This window comes from Syngnathus floridae, chromosome 3 (genome assembly GCF_059516105.1).
Source record: "Syngnathus floridae isolate MCC-2025c chromosome 3, RoL_Sflo_1.0, whole genome shotgun sequence".
Classification (NCBI taxonomy): Eukaryota; Metazoa; Chordata; class Actinopteri; order Syngnathiformes; family Syngnathidae; genus Syngnathus; species Syngnathus floridae.
Genome location: NC_142415.1, coordinates 9,050,572 through 9,073,426, shown reverse-complemented (window position 1 = coordinate 9,073,426; position 22,855 = coordinate 9,050,572). Strand labels below are relative to the sequence as shown.

Here is a 22,855-nt window from a genome sequence, read left to right as displayed (position 1 = left end):
TGTGAGGCTTCTCTGCGGGTGACAGTTTCCTCCAACAGACCAACAGCATCGAGTTAAGGTTAATTGGAGACTCTAAATAGCGTGTGATTTGTTGCCCGTGTCTGTGTTACCCTGGCATTTAGCTGCTGACCCTTCACCCTGTGCCAGCTAGGATAGAATAACCAATAAGGATCATTGGAGGAATGATTGGCTTTTTGATTACATTACATTTTACAACATTGATAAGGTCGTGAACTAAGTATACACGGAAGTACCAAAAAGATCAATAATTATTATTATTCAGGTGACCTTGAACTTCAAGAAATCTGTCATCATATATGCTTAGCTAAAAAGCATGGTTTCTTTACTAAAACTGCTGTCTTCAAAATTGGGTATTTAATGTACTACATGTAAAAATCTGTAAATAAAATCAGAAAGGTTTATCTCCTGTCTCACAGTGTTGGGAGAGTTAATTTTTCTACATGAACAAGTTTCAGTTCAGAATTTTTTAAATTAACTTCAGTTCATAGTTCACATAAAAAAATGGAACCAAGCTCCTCATTCTTCATATTTATTTGTTTAGCCATTAGACGCCTGCAAGTTTCACCCACAATCTCCTGAGGGAAAAAATGTTGCTTGAATGCTCTTTTTTAAAAGGAAATAATGACTTGCGATACAACATAATTATCGTTATACTGTATGACAAACCTAATTATTTTTAGTGAACAAGAAAAAAAAAGAGAAAATTGCCTCACTTTTACAATACAATTGGCATAAAGTGTACATCATTGAACTCTTGTGGTAAGACTCTATTTTCCATCATGTTGATTATATCAATTTTGTCAATTTGACATCAATATTAACACAAGAGATCCAGTTAATGGATTTGTCAGTTACTTAAAGAGGCAGGTTGTTGATGAACTCTTGCAGTCGGCGGTGGTGAAAACATGCAGAGTAAATTCAAAGGCTAGTAAAACTACCGATTGGAATAAAACACGTCCATCAATTTTCAATAGTGAACCACTGAGTCAGCCCTCTTCTGTTTGCTTTGACAGAACTGAGTCTCACAGCTTCTAGCGTTGACCTTACAAGACTTGCCAGGAGCCAGCGAAATGAAACAAATAGTTGTGAGGAAGATCTAGCAGCCATTTGATGTGGCTTCCAGCTGTGTCATGGTGCCTTTCATTAGACCCAAAGCAGGCGTAAAAATCACCATCACCAATTCTTTGAATGGACTCTACTGCAAGACTTCTTTTTTTAGGTCATGACATCTGTAAGGTTGAGCACATGGTTTTAAATGCATTACAATGGCTGCGCTGCTTGTCAGGAGTTACTGGAGCAGGGAATACCTTAGGATCAGAGCTGTGAAGATCAGGAGCTAACATCATCAAATCTAGCTTATATAACAAAAAGACATATTGTTATGCATGAGGTAATGTGTATGCTTGGAAAAATATCAGATTAATGACATTTTTGGCAATGACTCTTGAATATCTATTCCAAAAAGAATGTAATTATGGTACACATTTCTGCATATCAGCAAAAACATTGGTAGTGTGGTGGTAGCTGTATTATCCTTGGGAGTCGTTGAGTTGTTTTTCCGCAACGGAATAATATACAGTAACGGTGGGTAAATATATCGATTCATCAGCGCATTGTCAATTGAGTAAATCCTCTGAATTTATTCACCCTCAGCCAGTGGAGGGGGGGGGGTTGGATTTCCCATAAATGTCGCTGCAAATTGCCGCCAAGCTCTGTACACACACACAGTGGATAACGAAGTCTTTGGCCGTATTCGTATGAAAGGACCTTGGACTGTACAGTGTCATAGTAACCCAGTGGCTAATAAGATGGCACAGACACTCAAACCACAATCGCCATCCTGAAGCTGTACACAGAATTGTTCAAGTCAGTGCCTCTTGCATGTGACGGTTGCACTTTCAGAGGTACATAATTATCAATTATTGTATCACTGAAAGGAAAGAAATATTACATTTACATGCACTTAATTTTTAAATACTTAGCTGTCATGTTTTTTTATTTTATTTTGTACTTCATCTACACATAATGCAAATTGTAAAAACTAAACAAAAACTTTTTTATTGCTGTATATATAACATGCTAGATGTTTACATGGCAAGGTTAGGTATTTAAAAATAGTCTAAATTCACTGCTATTTGTGTATTTTTACTTTGACATACAAATTCAAGTCAATTTTGATTCTTTAGGTCACACGCCCATTAGAGTTTACTCAATATCCATTAAGAAAGAAGTAAAACTACACAAATAGCAGTGAATTTAGACTATTTGTAAATACCTAACCTTGCCATGCTTACTAAATGGATATTGAGTAAAATCAAATGGTCTCGTGACCTAAAGAATCAAAATTGACCTGAATTAGTATGTCTTCCAAATACAATTTCATTAGCACCGCAATTTTGTCAGGGGGCGGCCTTGTGTGGGTATGATAAGAGAAAATAGACAGTGCTGGTTTAAATCAATTCAATAAAGTATGCTCAAGAAACTTGATGCTGCTTTGAACATTTTTAAATGTTTTCTTAAGACAGATGTTTAGCAAAAGTAGATTTGGGACAGATTCACTAAGTCAACACTCTAATGACATCAATAAAAACAATGCATATAATGTCATTGTTATAAGTACAATGAACTGTAAACAACGAAATTCTAGAATTCGAGGAATACACTTGCCAATTCACGACAACTTATTTGGGAGTCACCAATGCAAGAAGAAAACAACATATTGACCTTTTGAGCCAGAGATGCCAGGACCGACCTTATAGTGAACTAGAGTCTATGGTGGTAGATGATCAAAGTACAACAGTGCATTGTTATTTACCTAAATACTACATTAAGGCATCTCACACAGGCATGGCCTTGGCTGCTGTCTTTGGAGACAACATGTTTTGCCTCAACACATAAATAATGCAACACCGGTGGTTTAGAATTGCTCGTGATTTATGAACAGCCCCCATAATTCAAAAGTTGTGGTCATTACTTGCCTCTGGAGGACAACTGCTATTCCATATCCAGTGTAACTACTGGTGCTTTCGGGTGAACACCAGAAGAGTTTTAATGACTTTCAGACTTTTCTGAAACAATTCTCCAAATAATATGCTACTTTACACAGATGATTGTTGTCTTGTTTTTAAAGGATATTGGACAAAATTTCCCGTTTTTTCTGAGTCACACTATACATGCACTGCTGCTTAAATATTTCATTGTAATATCTGACAGAATAAAATTAGTCACTGGAGGTCTAAGACCAATTAGTCTACCAAGAAAGGAAACTTATCAGTGCTCACACACACAACTCATATTGTACTTTATAGCTAAATACTGAAAAGAAGCGGATATGATAACTGCTGCTTTGTGTGTTATCTGGGATTCAAGATACCAAGTTAATTTTATTATTTCTCATAGTCAGCGTCACATTTATCAAGATTGTGGTGCTTGTGATTTGATGTGCCCTCTGAATGGGGTTCAATCAATTCAGCCTCACAATATCACATAATTATGCTTTGGCATTGAACTTCGAGGCATGATTCACCAGTGACAGAAGTGACTAGGATCCATCAACCCAGACATATTACGTGCATTGGCATCCCCCCAGCACCCAGTAATCTCACACAGTCAATTGGATTGCCAAGACTCTGCGTGATAGACTGAACAGATGACACATTCATTGTCAGGTGTGACAGAAGCAATGCGGCCTGAAAAGATTTTGGTCTCGCAGAAGTTCTGCAACAGTAGCACATTTCAGCCTCCAGTGTATCAATTATAAATTACACTTCAACTCATGAGTAGTTAATCTAATCACGTTCACTCAAGCAGTAGTGATGCTCATATTTATATTTATATTTCAAGTTGGTCACAGTTAAACTATCCAAGATAAATCAACATTTATTGCACACTGAAATTATTCAGCTATGTTAATTGATAGACGTGCCGTAAAACACGAAAGCTGTGTTGTTATCATGTTTAGTATGTGATGTTATGTAAATAATGAGCTGTGTCTTTGTCACTTCCCTGCACATCAGTCAAGATTGCACATTGGATATTTGCCACACATTTGACATTAACAATTCCTTCATTAACGAAATATAGTCATAAAACTTAAAGGCTGATGCTTTGAAAAATAATAAGATTCAAATAGATAAAAATGACGTATTTAGTTGTGAACAAATTGCCTGTAAATGCACTTTTATCAAGGCTAATATGCAGTTCTGAAAAGAAATATTTCTTCCCGCTACTTTGGGGCAAAGAAAATTCAAAGGAAACAAGATTACCTTGTCTTGGTAGATGAAGAAGAGCATGATGGACAGGATCTCCAGGAAGAAGATGACCAGAAGAAGGATGAAAAACTGGGGGCACACAAAAAAAAGTGTGTCACGTTACAATGGAAGGGAAAGCATCAACAGTAGGGATTGCAGGCATCTGTTTGACGAGCGAACAAAGTTTACATTTATGAGGAAGAAAAGCAGCAGCAGGATGGAGTCTTGAACCACAAAAGAAAAAAAAGAGAAGGATAAAGAAGGATAAATAGTGTCAAGTAGTTATCAAAGTATGAGCGACTGAAGAATAAACAAATATTCCAGCGTGGGAATTCAAACGTTTTACTATTCTCCTGATTCGACACCGGTCCCCGCCTGCAGCGTTAATTCATATTACAGTGAAGATGAGTTGCTTAATGGGTGATACATCTTCTTCCTGTGGGCGCATGTGACTTCTTGAAACATTTCTGAGCTCATCCATCAACCACTTACTCAAGATCTGCTTCTGAGCAACGCCGGGAGGGGTTCAACATTTCCAAAACGATAAAAAGTTCTAGACGGTCACAGAAAGATGTGATTACCAGATTATAGATGTGAAGGATGGGTTGCTCTCGCTCATGAGGCATCTGTAGGAGCAGAGTGCTTTATTTATTTAAGTCTACTGCCGGGAGACAGATAAGTTTATGGATAATGTTTTATCATAATATAAAAAAAATGTTCCAATTTGTTCCAAAAGCTTTGGGGGCTTAAAATGTGCAAAACACTTAAATCTCAAGACTACGGAGGCATTCCGAAGCAAAACCTGCTGTCCACTGTCGAAAAGCTTGGTCTCAGCCAAGGATCATTGGTTCTTCGACAGGATAATGACCCAAAACACACAGCGACAAACACCCCAGAATGACTAAGTGCAAAACATTAAACTACTCTGAAGTGGCCTTTTATATGATAATGATCTGAATCGCATTAAGAAATCTGAGGAAGGAGCTGAAACAGGCACTTTGGAAAAGGCACCTGAGACAGCTGGAGCGGTTCAAATTCAATATTGGCGGGCTGACAGATGTAGATGATGGACGGGTGGGTGGGGTTGGATGGATGGATGGATGGATGGATGGATGGATGGATGGATGGATGGATGGATGGATGGATGGATGGATGGATGGATGGATGGATGGATGGATGGATGGATGGATGGATGGATGGATGGATGGATGGATGGATGGATGGATGGATGGACAGACACGGACGGACAGGACAAATAGATAGACAGATACTAGATAGATAGATAGATAGATAGATAGATAGATAGATAGATAGATAGATAGATAGATAGATAGATAGATAGATAGATAGATAGATAGATAGATAGATAGATAGATAGATAGATAGATAGATAGATAGATAGATAGATAGATAGATAGATAGATAGATAATGAAGTTTGACATTTAAATGTGATGTGAATCTCCTCCAGGTACTTTCAACAGCGCAAACAGTTCAACCATTTATTCAAGGCACAGAATGCCATTTATATCTGGTGCTGTGTCTTCATTCATTGTTTAAATGAAGTTAGATTACCTAGCAATGTACACCATCATTGTGTGACAACGTAGAGCGAGTCTTCTTTCTGTCAGCCCCCCCCACCCCCCACCCACCCACCTCCCCGCTGATTAGAAGAAGACAAGCTTTGCATGAGGAAAATGTCTCAAATGTGTATTGTGTTCCTCCCAGTCTATTGTTGTCACACAAAAATGATGAATCTCAACACGCTACAATGGATCCAACTGGGCCATTTTTGGCAACGCTAATCACAGTGGAGTACAGAGAATTGATGTTCTAACAATGGAAACCATACTGTACAATGTAAAATTGTCTTGCTTTGTGGAAATGGGGGTTGCTGTGTGCAAATGCCAAAGATGTCAGTGGCAACAACACTGATGGATGAGAAATTGACTGTTCCACACACTGATTGCAGCCCACATTGTGCACAATGTAAGGCCCTATGAATAAAAGAGGTGTTTTTTCTAAGACTGTATTTACTATTTTTCTAAATTGATGTAGTTGGCAAAAAAAAAAAATATTTCTGAATATCCAGGTGTTTATTTGGAAGTGAAAATATGCTCCCCTGTGACGTGGGCATGTTAAGACTGGCGTAAATGAAATCTTGCAAAATATTTGCTTGAGTGAAATTTTATTGATCCCTACAGAATAGCTTGAAAAACATTAAATTACATGAGGACAAACTATTGTTTGACTTTTCTGTCTGAACGCTGAACATGAGTGCTTACACCCTCGTATCTTCTGATGATTGCCTTAGATAAAAGCAACAATTACACAAAAAAAGAAATCATTTTACCATGTCTGTCTCTAGTTGCCCTTTTGAAAAACAAACATCATACTCCCCTGTGTTTCTGTGAATATTTCACTCATTAATTCTGTCTTTATAAGAAACGTAACTCATCTTTAGACCACGGGTCCTTGCCCCAGTAAGTGGGATGATTTGATAGCAGCCCACTGTTATTGCTGTATATATCACAAGATGGCTATCAAATTACTGGTTGTACCTCAAGGTATTGTAAACTGCCGGTTACTCATATCAAACTGGATTGGATTGCTGAAATTAACTGAAAATTACCAAAATCCATTTTGGATCTCCGTAGAAAGGGTATAATAAAATGAAAAACAGTCTGCTAATTTAGTCATCTGCATGGGAATTGAATAATTGTTTCCATTTTGAAATCTTAATAAATGTCAATAAGAAATGCAACTTTCGATTTAGTAATGTGTGGGATAAAACTACATTATTTATTTGACCAGAAAGTGTAGACTGCAAACTAAGTTCTTTTTCTGTTTCTGTGTTTTCAACAATTTCAAAGCATTTCCCCCAGCCCAGAATTAAATATGGTACGACCTAGTCATCTAACATCTTGTACCAAATGCTTATGGCTTTTGTTAGTGAGTTAACCTTGTTGTCTATGTTGACAAATTTATGTTCCACCAGTGTGGCATCAACCGGGCATATTATGGAAAATTTCCTTTTTAATATGCTGTACTTTTTAACTTTTTAATATTCTGTACACAAATAGTTGTTTCTCTGGCATGCTTGCACACAGAGTAAGTATGAAATCAAACGACCAAATAAACTCTTCTGTTATCTTGCCCATTTTGGAAATGTGAGTAAGCCAGTCTTCAGTTCCACCCTAATTAATATAATAACCAATGCCAAAACAAGTTTTTGTGACAATGATTTATTATCTTGGCTGACCAAGTGAATCATTATGTAAAACCATGCCAAAGCCGGAAGAGCTGCACTGATGGCACAGATTAGCATTAACTAACAGTGTTACCGACTGAGAAATTAAAGTCATTATATATTTGTGTTTGACGATGTCATGTGCCACGTGTGTTTGACGATGTCATGTGCCACACCACTACAATAACTGACAAATGTATTTCTGGGCCTTGCTGATGAAATGTATGCACAGACTATCAGTTAATGCTGTCAGTGTTGCCAGTGCAGGGGCGGCTTGTCCAAGTGCCACATACACACGGCTTCAATCGCATCCATGGAATACTCTGCGGGCTCTGCTTTGACAAGCAGAAGCAGGCATCCCGCTGAACCATGAACACAAGAGGAAATAGCCAAAAATTATTAAATCCATTCAATTATCAATCCAACGGAAGCCGGGCTCATAATTGGCCCAACAATATTAAGGTGGGATGTAGGCTGGCACAATGCATGAGACTGATCCACCCCTAAAATAATGTGGTGAAATGCTCAGATTTATTAATTCATGGGCTAGTTTGATGATGGCACAGATATGTTATTAATGTTATTGTTTGCAAAGTGTTTTGAATTATAAAAGAAAATGCAATGGACTCCTTTTAACGCTCAGTGTTGTCAAAGTAGAAACTGTGGCCCAAAAAGAAAAGAAAAAAGCCTTGTTTTCACACCACATCACTTTGAGCTCAACCTTGAACTGTGTGCTCTATTATATATGAAACTCAAATGGGCTTTTAGTTGTTTGACATTCCTGAAATTGGCTACAAGAAAACGCATATAAACCCAATTGAGGTACTGCCTACTGCAGTTTACAACGATCGTGAAGTCTCAAAGAAATACAATACAGTGGAATCTTGGTGTTTGAGAGCATTGTTTCTATGTTTGCAATGAATGAAGGATCATTGCAGAAGAGCAACGTGACAACGACGAGACGATGATGAGAGGGAACGTGGCATGCTTAATGGCGAACTTGCCCAACTGTTTAATTTGGATACAGAAGATGAGGACTTGGACGGATTTGAGTATGAATATCAATTAACAATAATGTGAGTACATGGTTAAACAGTAGAATAAAGCTCAACTGAACTCACTGTTTTGCTCCCGTGACGTTTTTTTGTTTACCGTAAGTCACGGCATGCATGTGCCCTATAATGTGATGCGCCCTATGTGTGGATTAAATACAAAATAGAACCTGCAATTGAGTCTGCGCTTTTTAAACCTAAGTGCCTTATGGAGTGAAAAATATGGGATTTCATTAAAAGATGCATTATCTTAGAGCTGTTTTGTTGTTGTAGGTCAAAGTTCGCAAATCGGTGCCTCAAAGCAACTCGAGCTGTGATATTAACAATGTTATTTCAACTCAAAGTGAATTTATTTGCTGGGCATCGACTGTGAAAGGCAACGTCGGGGTGGGAAATTAATTTTGCAAAGGGGCCACATGAGAAACTGGAACGCTTGCCGAGGGCCAAACAAACAACTTTGTCTGCATTATTTTTTAATGAGTTTAAAAAAGCAGATTGTCTCTATTCAATAAATTGCTATGTGATTAGGTACAGTATGCAATAAAATAAGGAAATAATGAATAAAATTAGAAGCAGACATTAAAACTGATTCTACAAACTTGGAAAATTAGAACATCCATTTTGTGCATCTAACGCCATTTTATATCAACCGTTCTTAGTCAAGTCAGGTCTCCAAAATATATAGATTAGCATGAAGCATAATCTCATCAACAGCGATGTATAAATGATACAATGATTATAATAACCCAATTTATACAATATCGAAAACTCAGGCCAACTCTTCTTGGGCTATACTATGAGGTATAATATAAGATACTCCAAGATTCTATATACAGATAAATTAAGTGCAGTGAACCCTCTGTTGATTCACAAATAACCTATTACAAACTTATTTGCTAACAAACATATTTTATAGAATCTAATGATAAGTATTTGCTGAAAAAGAAATCACCTATTCACACCTATCCATGTATTTTTGTGTTCTTTTTGTAATGCCGGAAGATACCACCCTAAACGCTCTTCCTCCTTCTAAGGCACGAAGGAGTCGCTAGAGTTGGCAACAAGCTGACAGCTGGCGGGCTTGATAGCGAACAGCAACCATATGGAAGGTCCCAGATGAAGTCTGACAGACAGTCGAGGTTCCTTGCCTCCTTGTTTCAAGTGTCATCCAAGACAGTGTGCATTCCTTTAGATTGATGGAGTAGGACCAAATTCCATCACAGACACGCTGCAGCTCTTCCATGCCCCTTTTAACTGGCTTTCATATTGACAGTTGGAATTTAGTGGTGTGAAAACATTCTTTCATATCACATATATAAAATTGAATTCCTGTTGGTTACTATATCCCCTAGGCAAATAAATCCATCCACCCATAATATTATGAAAATCCGCAGTTGAATGAGATCTAATACAAGGGCTGCATCAAAAGTTCCGCCTTTGCAAAAATAACAGCCCTCAGTTTTGAGTAATATTTAACATTAAGGTATTCATTGAACAATATGTCTATTATGATAATAGTTTGCAGTGGTGTCCAAACTGCGTTGCATCACAGGGAGAGCTGTGGTTAACAAATGTGTATTAGTGAGGCATGATGATTCAGAGCGATGTACACTATAAACTACACCCAAATAAATGTTTTTTTATGATGAAAACTGATATATTTTAAATTGGTATTGGATCTCGTTAGATTAGATGCATTATTGACTGCTTGACTTGCAATCAGTTCCTACTCAGTGACAGAGTGAATGTCACTGTTAATGCTGCAATTCCCTGCAAACCTAAACAGCAGATAAAAAATGGATGGATGGATGGATCCATTATCTGTACCGATTGTCCCCACGGGGGTCGCGGGCATGCTGGAGCCTATCCCAGCTGTCATAGGGCAGTAGGCGGGGGACACCTTGAACCGGTTGCCAGCCAGTCGCAGAGCACACAGAGACGAACAACTATCCGCACTCGCACCTACCTACGGGCAATTTGGAGTGCTCAATCGGCCTACCAAGCATGTTTTTGGGATGTGGGAGGAAACCAGAGTGCCTAGAGAAAACCCACGCTGGCACGGTTTGCAGAACATGCAAACTTAACAGTGGAATTGGACCCGCACCCTCCGAACTGTGAGGCGGTGTGCTAACCAGTGGTCCACTGTTCTACCGATTTTCTCATGAGCTTTTGTATGCCTCATGGGAAATAAGATTCATTTAGGTCAGTTTTATGCAACAAGGTCATAGCTAAATATACCTCATCAACAGATTTGAAAAAAAAGGGTGTTTTGCTTTAGTTTGAACCCAAGGACAAATCTGATTAACTTTTTAGCAAAACATGTCACTATAAACCAGGAAATACTGATCGCCACACATTTTTCACTTTTAGAGCTGCTCATGAATTACCATTGTATTAATCGAGTAATCTGTGAATTACTTACTCTTTTTATTGATGAATCTGAAAAAAAAAACCTTCCAAACTTCCATCCCTTCATTACTGTATACAAAAACAGGACAAAGTTTCAAACTGACTGCAGAAAATGCACAAACTTGATTCAGTTACTGGTTTGGTCCGTAACATGCTGAGCTCCACTGCACACAGGCTGGTCTCTAGTTGGCTGCAGGTGATTGTTTTTTGTGATTGCAATGAAAGGCATTGATCAACATATGCCGAACACGGAAATCGTTTCATCACAAATAGTGGCTGTTCGATCGGAGCACCACTTTGTAGCCTACGACAGAAATAATGATTGATTCTTAAAAACTGGGAAGGAAAACCAGGCCACTGGTTGAAACGAGACAAGTGTTGCAATTCTAAAAGGCAATAATACCATTCCAATGTTTTACTTTGATTTATATTGCAGAACTGCTTAAAATATGTATTAAAAATTTTTCTTTTCATCATTGAAATGAGTCTGAACATAATCACTCCTTGATTAGGACCTTACACCATTGAGCAACTACTTTTAAGTCGACACAGTGACCTTAAGCAGATTTGTGAGTTTGAATTTATTACTGCTATAAATAATCAATTATTGTAGTTTTTGAGCTGCACAGCTAAAATGCTGATTTACTAAACTGTAGAGCAACAACGCTAATGTTGAAAGCTTTAAATTAGCTACTTTCCAACCACCAAAGCCAACAAGCATTTGCCGCATCGACAGTGGGTGTCCCTCATCAACCATCTCCATGCTAATTACCCTAATATGTATGGTGAACGAGAAGGGAAGTGTCTTTCCCGAGAAGTGCTCTGCCACTCATTAAAGCCAACTCATAACTTGTTTGCTCTCATTATATTGACATCAGAGAAATTGCTCTGGCCACTGGTAGAGCAAATGTCATGAATCACACTCAATCTTAATCCCATACTGTTTATAATTGTTTATTCCTGCTGTCCCATTTTTTATCAATCATTCTCTGCCTCCCCCACACCTACTCAGCCCTACAGAACAACTATATATTGAACATGGTTTTTAGGTTTGTTCTTCTTTGCACAAGGTGCTTTCCTTTTCCACATATTCACAGAGATGTGACTCCTATTATTTGTACCACTGGATGACAAGAAAAACACACAATGTGAAGCATTCTATTAAGGTGGCTAAACTATAGAAAACATTAAAGCGTCTTCAATAATTGCTGACATTAATTTTTTTTTTTTTTGCTATTGGAGCATGCACAATCACTGTCAAACATGTCAGCAATAGTTGTTCAATCAAGCTGAGAAGTTCCTGTATGAACAGGATATGCTTTGTGTCCTTTCCAAACCCTTCACTGGAGTCTTTGGATCCCAAAATCAATAACAAAACAGAGTGGCCATATTTTGGTTTTCCAAAAGTGGACATTAGGAAGCGGTGACGTTTGAAAGTGCCATCCATCCATCCATCCATCCATCCATCCATCCATCCATCCATCCATCCATCCATCCATCCATCCATCCATCCATCCATCCATCCATCCATCTTCTTCTGCTTTTCCGGGGTCGGGTCGCGGGGGCAGCAGCTTTAGGAGGGACGCCCAAACTTCCCGCTCCCCAGTCACTTTGTCCAGCTCATCCCAGGGAATCCCAAGGCGTTCCCAGGCCAGCCGAGAGACTTAGTCTTTCCATCGTGTCCTGGGTCGACCAAGTCCATTTGTATTACTCATCATAAGGGGTTTTGTGAGCCGTGCTTTGTCAGGCCCCTCACCTAGGACCCTTTTGCCATGGTTGACCCTGCCAGATTTTTAACAAGGGCAATTCCAACCAAACGATGTTGGCTGGCAGAGGCCACTCACCAATATTAACAAGTGAAGCCACTCTTGGCTGGCTTGTGTGCTTCCATACCATCAGTCAAGTTAGGGCTCTCCTTCCTATGTAGCCTACTGAAAGGTGAAAAATCTTCTAAAATAAACAATCCAGTTTAATTCTCTGAGAATATAATGACCCCAATCAACAAAAATATTCGCAGGCATTTAGACTGAGGTGCTAAAATCCTTGTGGCTCTTTAGGTTAAAAAAATATTACACCTGGTCACCCTACTAACAAGGTTTCGCAATTTTATCAATGAGACCAAAAAAAACATGGCAGTTTAATGTAGTTAATGTTGCGGCAAGACTTCCCATGTTTGGTGGATGCTTTGAAATGAGCAATTTGTTATTTCTGTTGCTGTGGGGATTTCTGTAGCCCGAGCCTTGATTTCTGTCTCATCTCTTACTATTTTCTCATGAGAACACATTTATCACTGACCTGTTCACTGGGTTGGTAATTAGATTTTTTTTCATCAGTTTGTTACCTGGAGGGTAGCAGACTCACTGTATTTTGAATACAAATCGGAACCCTTAACATCAGCTTGATTTAGTCCTCCGTTGTTTCGTTGCACATTAAAGCTGTTTACCGTTGCACTGCATTAGCGGAATTTAATCACTTTGCAAGGTTGACTAAAATGGAGGCGAACCAATGACTTGAAATGAAATTGTACATTCAGACTGCTGATTTACATTAAAATCCTTGAAAAGCATCGAAACCTCCTATTTTTGTCTTGTACGTGTCTGTTCTTGCGGTTAAAAAGTTCCCACCGTGTACTGTGTCTTAAAACACTGTCATGCAAAGGTACTAACACCCAAAAATTAAGCATAGCTGCATTGAATTTTATCCGATGCACAAATTAGTGATAACATTGTGATACGTGTCACTTATGACTGCCTTGACTTACGGGTCAAATTTATTCCGTAAACCAGTAATCACACATAAAACATACGTAACATAAAACATCGATGGACATAAAGTGCATTCAGAACGTCAGGCGACCTATCATTAAAAGGAGTGATTAGAGTGTTGATAGCAACCTGAGGAATGTTAGTCCAATCCTCATCAATAGCTGTGCAAAGTTGCAGAATGATGGCAGGAACTGGAACACTCATATTGACCCATTACAAACATGCTCAGCGGGGGACATGTCTGCTCAGTATGCTGGCCATGCAATGACTGGGATGGTTTCAGCTTCCAGGAATTGTGTCCAGATTCATATGACATGAGCATGCTGCTTCATAAGCTGATAGTTGTGGATGAATGCCACAGTGATGGGCCCCTGAATCTCATCACCGTATCGCTGCACATTTGAAATGCCATCAATAAAATGCCCCTGTGCTCAATGTCCATTACAAATGGCAGCCCATACTATCACCTAACCGCCACCCTGGAGCAGTTGGTCTACAATCGTCATATCAGCAAACCACTCAACCACACAATACATAATGTCAGCCATCTGCCAACTGACCTATATAGAGTGAAAAAATAGATTCTTGAAAGAAACGTCTCTCCAGACTGTCATAAGAAATCAAATGTAACCAAGTGCTCACACAAGTCGGTGAGGACAAACTACATTCATTTCAAGACCTTAATAAGGGACAACAGCCATGCAATTGGGCTTTCCTGAGATTTGATCTTTGGAGATGAAGATGCTGGACGTGCAGATGCTCAGACTCAATGGTGTGCCTTTTATTCACAATCTCACGTCGAAGCATGATAAATAACATGTCACAAAGAGCGGTACACAATTCCTGTTAGCTGAAAACATCCCAGTCCTTCCTATGGACAGAATACTCATCACTCATGTTTGGGATGCTCTGGATGAGAGTATATGATAGTGCTCCAGTTCCTCCAGTCTTAGAAAAGGCAGTGTTAGAATCTGCCTCTTTGGCACGGGTAATTAAATAGACATGAGGAGATTGCTCTCTCGCGTATGTTTTTTATGTATGGAACTCTGTGAAACACATCTTGTTAAATCCAGTTGGGACCATCGGGTCACACATTGCCACATGGACTTGGCAAACCCGCTCCTGCAAGGAGGCTGCCAAGACAGCATTAGTGAGGTAAACTAAAGTACTTTGAAGAAATGGTTTTGAGTTTTACAAACTCGCAAGGACCCGTTTCAACTCTGCCTCTTGCCCAAACCTGGCTGAAATACGCTACAGCATAAAGATGATCATAAACAGAATAAGAGTCTTTACATTTATATTAAATGGTGCTAAAACGGCATTTGGGACTTTGGTTAATATTGGCCTGCTATTAGTAGTTCTAGGATAGGAATTTGCATTTTATGACGGACCAGGTTCCTTGAGGGATTACGCGATGTTGTTTGGAGTTATGTGGCTTTATCTATTGACTTTCTAGCGCTGATATTTGCCATATATATAGACTCTGAAGGTCACGGGTATTCTCTTTTTCATACTTGTGTGAATGAATATATGCAGAGCAAAATGGCAGCATTTTTAAATTCACACAGCATCTTAGTGTCAAATAGAAATTATGTGATAAAAGCTTTGTTTTATTTTGGTTGGATTATCCATCTGACACTTAAAATAGATTTATCCAAGCACAAGGTCATTTTTCTGACAAGCATGCTGTCACCCAGAGAGCGGCCACTTTAGACTAAATGTGAGACCTTTTGAAACACGTCACGAGTGTTATGATCCATTGAATCGCCATCTCTTTGCAAAGCGTACCAATGTGTCAACTGTGCAGCAGGTGCCATGAGGACAAATAACTTACTGCAAGCAGAAGAGGACGGCTTTCTTTGACGGCCCCCACACAGCCAAGGCAACCAATCACCATAATGATGGTTCCCAGCGCGATGAGAAGGTTGGCTGCCGACAAGGAGGGAAGAGATGCCGACAGGGTGGCAAAGTTGCCCTGGGTCACTGAGAGCCAAACGCCAACCCCCAGTATGCCACATCCGCCCAGCTGTACAGGGACCACAAGAGACATGACACTGTCAGCAGAGCAACAAAGAGAAAAGTTCACAGCTGGTGGCTTGAAAAAAAAAAAAAAAAAACAGTGACAGATTAACAAGGTGCATTGTCTGTGATGACCTTCATGAAAAGTCAAAAACAATGTTTCAATGAGCAAACTGTAGAAACAAATTGTCACAACACATCGAGAACACACATATCAACCATCGGGCAAAATTTGAACATTTCCCCACCCCATATACGATCAAAGTCAGCAAAAGATTATTCCAACCGATTAGCCTGGTGTGGTTTGTGTCAATAGGGACAGTCAACAATCAGAACCTACAACCGTAAATGTTAAAACTGCTCCAATTTATGACCGTAAATCCTTGCGTGACTTCGGCCGAGATACGGACTCCTTGATTGAGATATGAAACCAGACTATAGCCAATTCGGAAGCGATCAAATGCTCGCATTGTTGCCAGACAGTAATCATCAATCAATCATTTGGGTGTATGCATTAGAATAAAACATCACTTGCACTTCACTTCAGTCTTTCACCACAAAAGAAAGACTTTTGCAACCCAATTATAGTTACCAAATACGTTAACAGTCAGCTTAGCATATTAGACTCAGATTTCCTTTGTCATTCAAATATATTGCTGTCGTTCAAATATATTGCTCAATCATATGGAAAAAAAAAAAGCGGCCCAAAAACTTTGAGGTGCAATTGTATTTATTATATTTGTTGATGTATTCTAGTACCGCTCTTGCATTTTTTTAAAAATAATTTTCATCACTCTGTACTACCAGCGGTAGCATGCTGCTGCCTCGCACAGATCAGTCTTGACCGACATCTTATCAGAGCAGAGTTGAGGGACTCGAATCTTATGACTTGAACTCATACCAACTCGAGTTGCTGATTTTACGACTTTCGACTTACTTGGCAAACGATTCTGAAAGACTTGACTTTGACTTGATATCCATGATTTGACAAGTCATACAAGGTTTGTAACTTGAAGGGAAGAGACCTAACATCTATGACGTTTACCTTCACCTGTCAGACCCAGGTAAGATGAGTAGCTCAGAAGATGACCCATCTATCCATCCATCCATCAAATTTCTGTAGCGCTATCCTCATTAGGGTCATAAGGGAGCTGGAGCATATACTCGCTGACTTTGTGTGACAGGTCGGGGACACCCTGCATTGATTGCCATCCAGTTGCAGCAGGAGACCCATTAAAATCCAAAGTATGGACATTAGGTCAACATTCACTATGGAGGGGCTCTTAAGAAAGGCACAGAACTCTCAAACTGCTTGGCGCATGTTCTAGTTGTGTATATGAATGTAAAAGTGTATAAAGTGATTGTATTTCTTTATTTAATCCAGCACGATTGTAAGAAATCATGGCAATGGCAGAGAGAATATTCTCTTCATTACAAGGCATTGTTCCATCACAATGATTTTGAAGGCTCAAGGATAAACATAATGTTAGTTTATATTATATACACATATATATCCACTTTATTCCTGTCCTGTGGGGATGAATGTGGGAGGAACTTATGGTAAGGCTTCCAGTAAAATGGCCCCATTGGTTTTAATGAATTTCAATTCACGGAGTGGTGTATTTGAACGGTTTCAACATCCCCTTTTCTATGCGATCATTAGCCCTCATTGCTTTGACAAATGTCTTGGATGCTTTGGGAGCTTGTTGTGCTACTACTAACAAGCAGAAGAAGTTGAATCAGATGAGCAAGAGCATTCTTTACAATATAACAGTGACATTTACTTGACTTTTGTTTTTCTCACGTATACATTCAAACATGCTTTGGACCCTTTCGACTTTCCTGACGGGGTTTTAATTTCAGATTAAAGATGAATGAGTTTCCCATCAAAAACATGACTAACGAGCAAATTGTTTTTAAAATTTAAAAGCCATATGTGGACACTCCAGCTGCTCAGAGAGCAAATCACTTCTTGGAGCTGATTATCTTTCTAACCGCTATATATTTTTTATTAGGCACACCATTTTGTAAGGAACACAGAAGATCTTGGGGGGAGCTGTGTGTTTTTGATGTGCATCAATTACGGGTTGTAAGATTTAGAAGGCTGTAAGATTTACGGAACTGAAGACATGATTACTATTTCCCACTATTTCTTTTATTCATAGCTTTAATACATGTTGTTTTTTAATGAGTTCTTTCACTGGAAGAAGGGCAAGGTGAAAATTAAAGTAGCCGCTGTGGTTGATTTTACTCACAATCCGCCAAAGTTTGGAGATTTCAGCAGACAGCAAATTAAGGGTCTTGGGGTTAGTGTGACTCACAACAAAGGCTTATTACAGCACAGAGTGTGTTGTCTAATGAAGATTGGCTACCGAGTGATGGGTGAAGGATGAAAGGGATTGATGGGACGAGATGACGGTGAACATTTCGAGGTCATGTGCTCATCAGAGAAGGTATAATAACATGGGTGGTACTCATATTCCGCAAACGTGCAGCGCAATTTCATTCAAGTAAAAAAAAATTCTCCATATCAAATGTACCACCATTTTTTTTGCATTCACAAAGACTGTACTAAAAGTACATAAAGGTTATAGAGTAATTATTACATACATCATGAGTGGTTCAGAAAATGGATGGATGGATGGATGGATGGATGGATGGATGGATGGATGGATGGATGGATGGATGGATGGATGGATGGATGGATGGATGGATGGATGGACGGACGGACGGACGGACGGACGGACGGATGGACGGACGGATGGATATGACGGCACAATGGAAAGAACACTGATTCATGGGTGAGTTTTTATAGAAAGATTTGACACTATTGCCAGTCTATCAAACCGCGATGAGAGAGAAAAACAGTATCATTTCCCACAGAGTTCTCATCAATTTCTCTATTTTTGGTATCTCTTAAGGGCAACTCACATGCAGAGAAAGGCAAAGCAGAAGATATTCGACTCCCATAGCTTTTGCTTGTGTACTAGCTCATTGGCAGTTTTCCCTCTTTTGTTGAGAATGTCGGTGTCTTTTGACACTGTTCTGGCGCCAAAATTTTAAATTCCTCTTTGTTTATTAGTGATTTTAATGATTCCTTGAATAAACGGAGGGTGGAATATATAATTGAGGATACGTTAAATAGGTCATAAACTGGCATTGACATTACGGAGAATAGAGGAGTCACTTGCTGATACATTGTGCATCGGTAACGATGCACACTCACCTTCATTTCAAGCAATCTAAATAAGCATCTAAACAGCCGTTTCCTTTGAATACAGTATTTACATGTTCACGGGTTTGCAGTGTTCATGTGGATGCAGACTTTTGAGTTGCATCCAAATGTTTAAATGTTGTGCAGAATAGTGCCTGTAAAACTATACAAGTGTAGTAAATGAGCATTTAATGAGCATTTTAATCCAGAAAGAAAAAAATGTATCTGTGTAAAACAACGGCTCCAGTCGTCTCAGGTATAAAATTTGCCTCTCCTTTGCCAGATGTTGATATTTTGGTTGGTTATTTTGTGTGCACACGACACAACCACCCTTAATAGACAGGTTGAACTTTTCTGGGAGAAAATCTTTGGAGAAGTGATGTAAAATCGGAGCGTTCCCGTGTCTATTTCCAAAGAGCAAGACATCTGGACATGAAAATTAGGCAACTTAATGCCCTTCATGATAGCAAAGCTTCATTCGAACAACACAATGAAGCTAAATGGGAGAGCAACCACTCAATGTAAGAGCAATCACATTGGGTGTCAGCCCAAGATGCCATGCCACAACCCATTATCCAAATGTGTTCACTGAAGCGGCTTATTATGACACACAAATAAGCATTTCCCTCTTTCCCTCACAATGTTCTTGTTGAATTGTGGAAAGAATTATACTTCAGTCCAAATTACATAACATTTAATGGATGAGTGTAACAGTTATATCATTAAAAAGATTACAGACAATATGCTTAATATGTACAGTAAATAAATGAAAGGGCACCAAAAATTACCTACAAAATGATTTTGAACAAGGAATATATATATATATATATATATATATATATATATATCTATATTAGTTCACTGCTTTAAAAATCAACTTCACAAGATTCTGGAATGAATATTGGCCAGTAGCGTCTTTCGTAACAGTAGCCTTGATTTTTTTTTTCTTTGCATTAAGGCCTTTCACAAGGTTGTGTTGTGATTTTCATAAAAACACTTTTTTGGTGATTATCCAGGTTCTTAAGTAGGTATTCCGCTGCAAAGGACCTTGGAAAGGTATAATATTACAGATTTTTTAGAACAATTTAGAGCACGCACTGGTTTCACATAAGAATTGTTTTTCCGGATCAAGATGAGCAAATAAAAACAAATGAGGAAAAATACAACTCACCTTTATGCTGAATGTAGTTATAACTATGTTTTTTTCCCCTAAAGGAGTCAGCTGGGTTTTTTTCTTCTTTGTGTTCCGTGTGTAAGACGGAACATCATAGTCAGGCTAAAAAAAAAAAAATTAAGCATTTTTCTTGTAATGTTTTGTATGTGAAGATAGCTTTGCATATTTTGCAAGCAGCGTCCAAGGTTCCGTGTTATTTTTGGTTGAATATTTCCATGTGTTTGCAGCATATATTGTACTGTGAAAAATCTTTTGACACAGTGTCATAAAGATGTTTATTGTGATTTGAAAAATACAGCAAATAACCAATATCACACAGTTGTTGCCCACGCATAATATTTTTGTGACAAGCCGCTGCCCTTGTTCCTCATCAGCAGGAGGCTGCAGTAGTTCCTCAATAACAATAATTATAGTAAAAATAATATGAATAGGTATGTGAATTTAATCATTTGTGATTGCCTGCCTGATTGGGATGTAAAAGTGTCATATTTTTTTGCTTTACGTAAAAAAGCACATTCATCATTTGTACCAATAAGCACTTAAGGGATGTCAAAGGGCCAGACAAATCAAAGCTACCACTTGCAGGCTTTCAAAGCCATCCTCATTATTTATCTGCCACCTGAACAACAACCCCGACTGACAAAAAGGCTTTCTGATCCAAACCCTTAGATAAAAAAAGAAATATATAACTAGAGTCTTTCTTGCAGCAAAATCAAGGTGCTGCGGTTGTCTTCTCACAAATGTGATTTTATCACCCATTTTATTCTTGAAATGTAGATAATGGTGGCAGTCAATAAAGTTCACTTTGAGTACTGATCCGAAAAAAACCTTTGAGGCATTATGGCAATGAATAAAGTCCATGAGTACATCTGGAGCATTATATGGTGCTTACAATGTCACATGGACCCAAGTAACCAATTCACTGGACAATGTACCTTTTCTGATGTCCTGATATATTTAACTCACTTCTTTTCTGAATAAGTCTGTGTCACCAGGTACAAGGTGAAAGGTGTTGTAGAAAGAATACAATAAATTCTAACCAAAGCTTGCATAACTTGATAAAATCATTGTTGAGTCCTCTCCAATGATGTCTCCTCTGTCCACTCCATTTCCTTCTTTCTACAAACAACTGGTCCTCAAGATATCCAGCTGTTAAGCTCCTGATATTTGTGCATGAGAACACACACTCCTCAGCCTCATTGACGATGGTACGGGTTTGCATATCGACAGGCAATAGGCCCATGCTGGTGTAGGTTGTGGACTTCAAGGGAAATCCTTCACAACACCTTCCCCTTTCCTAAATGCCCCGTGGCAACTGTTGAGCTTCCTGAAAAGTACAATCTCTCAGGACCTGAAGTGGGAGTTCAAAATCAAGAAAGTTACTACAATTGGCCTGTAGCATAAACACTTTGCCATGTTTTATTTGCACATCTATGTTGTGTTATTATTCTTCAGTTTTTGATCAATATTACAGCACAACTGCATTTTCATTTCTTTTATGTATCCATATTAAATGTAGATTTAGTTGTCGTTGTTGATGTTGTTCTTGTTCTTGTCGTATTACTAGGAACACTACCTATTGCAAATCAATTCCTTGTGTTATTAACACATTCGACCAACTACAAAATATAATTGTTACTATTAAATTTCAGAGCTCAAAAAAAAGAGTCTCCAATCACTACGTTGCTTATCGTTCCTTTTAAGTAAAAGGATGAAGTGCTTCTTCTTGGCCAGACATCAGATATCAGAGATAATGATGACGCTCTACTCGCAGCTAATTCGTAAAACAATTTCCCAGTCAGGCTTGTTGTGGGTGAGCAGCTCCACGGCAATAACAAGGCGGTCCTCTGCAAACTTCTAGCTTGTAAGCTATCAATTTGTTTACCACAGAACTTGCCCTTGCAACGTTGTCATTCTGTGGTCTAATAGAAGCTGACAGTCGGACACCCACACTCAGACATAGAGTGCTACTTTAACTGCTTCGTATTTGTCCTTACAGCCCATCCAGTTCAGTGTGTTTCAAACTGTAATGGGACTCGAGATTGGACTTTTTCATCACCGCCATCGCCTCGGCAAGCCAGCCACACTGCTTTTACCTTGACATACTAAGTGGACAAATAAAGATTTGTAAAAATGACAACATGACATATGGGCTCTGTTCACACTGCAGGCCTTAAAGCACACACCTGTTTGTGTGTTGTAAGCTCTGCACATTGAGTTATATGAAATGTGCTATTTAACTAAAACACCAGCTGCAACAGCTCATTATAACAGACCATCATATTGGCATTCTCCACATATCTCTAAGGGTCAGAGATCAACAGCACAAAATATGGCCAGTCAAAGCTCCATTTTTAAACAGGATTCAGAGTATTGTCATTGACTGTGTAATTGTGGGCTGGAAATGCTATTTTCACAGCTGGAGAACAAAGTCAAGATGCCACTGAGATCACCCCTGAAGATCAAGTCATTCAGGTGCATTGTCATGAACTTTATTGTGATGTAGTTATTCTCTCACGGTCACTGTTTCATGAGCATTACCTGTAGCCCTCACAATTCACACACTCTATGTACGTTTAATATTCCCTGCACTATCAAATTGATTATTTTTTAAAATATGCCAATAACAAAAGAATTTTTGAAATACTCTTTCCTAAATTCTTTCACTAGCAAGCCTCACACCGAACTATCCTTCACAGTATG

At 38.8% G+C, this 22,855-nt stretch overlaps 1 protein-coding gene across 2 annotated transcripts in view; it reads right to left on the bottom strand.

Annotated features, from left to right (window-relative positions):
* Positions 1 to 22,855, bottom strand: part of tspan4a (tetraspanin 4a) — an 84,513-nt gene that overhangs the window by 18,519 nt on the left and 43,139 nt on the right. For both annotated transcript variants that reach the window (XM_088371815.1, XM_088371814.1), the window contains 2 exons: positions 15,580 to 15,771; positions 4,287 to 4,361 (listed from right to left, as the gene is read on the bottom strand). In XM_088371815.1, coding sequence (XP_088227941.1) covers positions 4,287 to 4,361; positions 15,580 to 15,771 — 267 coding nt within the window. The remainder of the gene's footprint in view (positions 1 to 4,286; positions 4,362 to 15,579; positions 15,772 to 22,855) is intronic.